General features: G+C 54.5%; 1 protein-coding gene across 1 annotated transcript; it reads left to right on the forward strand.

Annotated features, from left to right (window-relative positions):
• Positions 1-673: 673 nt before the first annotated feature.
• On the forward strand, positions 674-3,911 carry LOC100273545 (Protein SMAX1-LIKE 3). Its single transcript, NM_001360277.1, has 3 exons — positions 674-1,978; positions 2,207-2,444; positions 2,557-3,911. Exons 1-3 carry the CDS (start codon positions 774-776, stop codon positions 3,751-3,753), a joined length of 2,640 nt encoding a protein of 879 aa, NP_001347206.1. The 5' UTR covers positions 674-773; the 3' UTR covers positions 3,754-3,911.
• The last annotated feature ends 970 nt before the right edge of the window (positions 3,912-4,881 follow it).

The following is a 4,881-nucleotide window of genomic DNA, read 5'->3' on the forward strand; positions in this document are numbered from 1 at the left end:
ATCAGTGATCAGTCTGCATTGCTCACTTTGATGCATATGCAGTATCGAAATAATCAGGGCTAACAAGGTTCTTCAGCATTTTTAGTTTCCTTCTTTAGAGGCTGTGTGGTGCAGGTTTGTCAGCTGATGAGTTGATGGCACAAATGCATGAGCACATGAAACAAACAAACAAACAAACGATCTAGTTACGGATACTGTGCAGTTAGCTTGTAGGAGTACCACTAGAGACTAGAGTCCTAGTACTAGGCGCTGCTACCTGAAAATGAGCAGCGATACAGTGTTGTAGACAGAGACAGGTGAGAGGAGAAGAGGGCCGGCGAGCCATGGATGGAGCGAAAGAAAGCTGATCAGGTCGCTTTGTATCTGCTTTGTCAGCACATGCCATGCCCACTTTTTCACACCACAAAATCCACTTTGGTCTAAAGAGAAAAAAAAACCCATCTAAAAAGAAAAATAAAAACAACTGAGCCCTCCCCAGCAAGAAAAGCACAAACCCAAAGAACAACAACAACAAATAAAACCATCCAGACTTGACCTCCATCAGCAGCATTCCGTAGCAGCTAGCTGCCTAGCTAGCAGGAGTCAGGAGCTGCACCTGCACAAAGATAAACACAGGCAGCACAAAACCAGGCTACTCGCATATAAAGCAGGAGCAGGCGAGCAGCAGTTGCTCAGACAGGCCCACTACCATTCAGCGAGAGCGAGAGAGACCACCCATCGTCTCATCGTCTTCGCCTTCGCTTAATCGGATTTATTAGGGATCATCATCAGGGATGAGAGCCGGGGGCTGCACGGTGCAGCAGGCGCTGTCGCCGGAGGCCGCGGTGGTGGTGAAGCAGGCCGTGAGCCTGGCGCGGCGCCGCGGGAACGCGCAGGTGACGCCGCTGCACGTGGCCAGCGCCATGCTGCAGCAGCAGGCGCCGACGGGGCTGCTGCGCGCCGCGTGCCTGCAGTCGCACTCGCACCCGCTGCAGTGCAAGGCCCTGGAGCTCTGCTTCAACGTCGCGCTCAACCGCCTGCCGGCCTCGGCCTCGCCGCTCCTCGGCGGCCACGGCCACGTCTACTACCCGCCGTCGCTCTCCAACGCGCTCGTCGCCGCATTCAAGCGCGCGCAGGCGCACCAGCGCCGGGGCTCCGTCGACACGCAGCAGCAGCAGCAGCCGCCCGTGCTCGCCGTCAAGATCGAGCTGGAGCAGCTCGTCATCTCCATCCTCGATGACCCCAGCATCAGCCGCGTCATGCGCGAGGCCGGCTTCTCCAGCACCCATGTCAAGGCCAACGTCGAGCAGGCAGTCTCTTCCATCGAGGCAAACAACTCGGCCTCCGCCGCCGCAACCAAAAACCCTAACCCTAGCGCATCTCCACCCGAAGAGACCAAGCCTGCAGGCAAGCTGCTGCTACCCCTCGATCAAGCGCGCGACGAGGACGTCGCCGTCGTCCTGGACTGCCTGGCGTCCCGAAGCAAGAAGCGCGTCATGGTCGTCGCCGAGTGCGCGGCCTCGGCCGAGGCGCCGGTGCTGGCGGCGGTCGAGAGGATCAAGCGCGGCGAGGCCCTGCGCGGCGCGCAGGTGGTCAGCGTCAGCGTGTCCAGGTTCCGCGACCTGCCGAGGGACGAGGCGGAGAGGGTGCTCGTGGAGCTCCGGTGCGCGGTGAAGGCGGGCGGCAGGGCGGGCGGCGTGGTGCTGGTCGTGGAGGACCTCGGGTGGGCGGCCGAGTTCTGGGCCGGGCGCGGAGAGTCCGGGAGGGCCAGGTGGCCGTCTGCCTGCTGCTACTACTGCGCCGTCGAGCACGCCGTCGCCGAGGTGCGCGCCCTGGCGTGCCGCGGCGGCGACGGCGTCTGGCTCGTTGGATACGGGTCGTACCAGAGCTACATGAGGTGCAGGGCCGGGCAGCCCTCGCTGGAGACTCTCTGGGGCCTCCAGACGCTCGCCGTCCCCGCTGGCAGCCTCGCCTTCAGCCTCAACTTCGTCGGCGACAGGTAACCATTCATAAGAATCATAATTAATCGAACACTCAGTAACTTGTTATTTGTATCAATATCACTGCCGACCATTTCTTCATTTTCGCATGTCCCATCTCAATTTGATTCAAATTTGAGACAATGCGTGGCAAACAATAGTCTCGATTGATCATGGATTCATGGGGTACGTGACTGACGAAAATACTTAACTATTTAACTTATCACTTTGGGTTCTCCGTCTGGCAGTGCAACTGCAATGACAATCAATCACCAGTCGATCAGCTGCAAGATGGCAAAGTGCGACGACGACAGAAGTGGGAACGGGTCGGCGGCGCCACGTTGCCTGTCGCTTTTGGACGCCGGCGGTTCCGGCCGCTTGACGGCCGTTTCGAGCTTCTGCGCCGCCGACTGCTCCGCAACCAAGTGCGACGCGACGGTGAAGTCGAGTATCCCCCCTTGGCTTCAGCATTGCCGGGATCATCAGGTGCGTGCACGTCTAACGAACCTAGTCTACTAGGTTAGGCTACCATTAAAAAGTTTACGTGATGGGACGATATACTTAGTAGCTGCTATACATGCATAATACCCGCATGCAGGAGCCTTCCCGTTGTAAGAAAAGCTCGACATGCGGCGGCTCGCCGTCTCATCATCACCGGACGGCCCTAAACTTCTCCACGGTGGTGTCGCCGTCCTCCTCGGTCTCGTCGTACGAGCAGCACTACCACCTGCGGCACCAGTCGTACCAGCCATGGCTTCTCGTGGCTGACGGCGCCCGCGAGGCCGAGCACCCGTGTAACAAGGCCAGGTGCTCTGCCGCCGTCCAGCTACACGTCGTGGACGACGAGGACGGGAAGCCTCTAAGCGCGATAAAGGTCAAGTCCCACGACTCGAGCGCGTCCAATGGCTCCGTGGAGTGCCGCTCGCGGTTCAAGGAGCTGAGCGCCGAGAACCTTAAGGTCCTCTGCTCCGCGCTCGAGAAAGAGGTGCCGTGGCAGGCGGAGATCGTGCCTGAGATCGCGAGCACGGTCCTGCAGTGCCGTTCCGGCATGGCGAGGAGGCGCGAAGCCGCTGTTTCGAGCTCGAGACCGTCGTCAACACAGGCGTGTGCCAAGGAGGACACGTGGATGCTCTTCCACGGTGGCGACGCCGAGGGCAAGGCGAGGGTGGCCAGGGAGCTGGCCCGCCTCGTCTTCGGCTCGCGCAAGAGCTTCGTATCCATCGGCGGCAGCCGCACCACCGCGTCGTCTCCGGCTTGTTGGTCCGACGGCTCTTCCGAGCAGCAGCGCAAGCGGCCTCGGTTGACGGAGGCGAGCAACCACGGCTGTCGTCACGAGAGCCTCTACGAGGCCGTACGCGACAACCCGCACCGCGTCATCCTGGTACAGGACGTCGAGCAGGGTGGCTGCTGGCGGTGCCAGAGGGACATTTTGGAGGCCATCCAAAGCGGCTTGGTCCGGAGCCGTGCCGGCGACGACGACGCAGCACTCGGCGACGCCATCGTCGTTCTGAGCTGCCAGAGCCTTGACGCGTGGTCGACAACCACCTCGCCACTAACGACCAAGAAGGCGAAGGCGGAGAGCAAGGAGGAGCCGGAAGAGGAAGAGAGCGCAGGTGACCACCGCCGCAAAGAAGCCATAACTGCTGCCGCTGCGTCGCCGTCATCTTCACTTTGCTTTGATCTGAACATGGACGTTGAGAACCACGACACGGAGAGTTGCTTCACAGATGCTAGTCTGCTCAAGGCAGTGGATCGAACGTTCTTCTTCAGACGACCTGATGAGAGTAGCGATTAGCTTAGTGACAAATGACCTATCTCTCTTTTGTTCTTCTCTGTAACATTGGTCAGTTTCTTGTAGTTTGTTCCTAAGATGTTTGTGTTGGAAGAATGGAGCGTGCATGTGGTACTCTTCTGGATTGAACCTGCGTGGAAATTAATTAAAGGCAAGTTTGGATGAGCTAAAAGAGAAAAGGTTAATTGCTGTATTGGCTAAAATTAGTCATCCATTCCGACAGTGGGTAGTCTCAAGATTTCTCTTAAAACTAGCGTAGCTCTAGTGAAAATTTTATATGCAATACGATAAAGTCCAAAACAAACTCCGGCATACACGACTATAAATTAACAAAATTATGATAATACGGTTTGATACTTACATATAGGATAAGGCCTTACATATATAAATAAATAAATAAGAGACTACAATAAAAGTTCTAGTTCAAGGCTTTTGCTTTGGGCTTTTTTATTGCCATAAAAGCATAAGTGCCTATGGATTCAACGAGTGTATTTCTAGATTTACCGACTGCCTGTGGCACTAGGCAAAGCTATTGGTTCCAGTAGTGAAACTATGTCAGCCTCGCTTATAATAGAGAACATATCATGTTCAATAGTGATAACCAAACAACCATTCAATAACTTGTCACTCATACTGTTTCTCACCTTGTTCTTTATTATATACAATGCAAATAATGCTCTTTCAACATTTTTTGTCACCACCAGTAGCATCAAATGTCAATTTAAGGATTAAGTACATCAAACCATAAAGTTCATATTCCTTTGTGTCAACAAGCTTAATCAAGAGCTCACCGAGGTTGTTTGCTCCTTCAAACCTATCATCTATTGTCATATCTTCGGTATATGTGCCAAATTGATGGTCAAGTGCCCTCAAAGCAGAACTTAAGAAGTCATTGCAATAAAAAGTTGTAAGCTTAAGGAGCATCAAATGAGGCAAATCAATGGGAGGGATCCAACAATGACATACAAATAAGCAAGCACCTACTAACCTCATAAAACCAATTCTCGAGCTCTTGATAAATTCTATCAATAATACAATACACACTTGTCTTCTATAGTGATCATCAAATGTTTGTACTGAATAAAAGTGATCATCCCCAACCTCTCGCTCTCTATGCTATTCACTGGCACA

Source organism: Zea mays, chromosome 5 (assembly GCF_902167145.1).
Source record: "Zea mays cultivar B73 chromosome 5, Zm-B73-REFERENCE-NAM-5.0, whole genome shotgun sequence".
NCBI lineage: Eukaryota > Viridiplantae > Streptophyta > Magnoliopsida > Poales > Poaceae > Zea > Zea mays.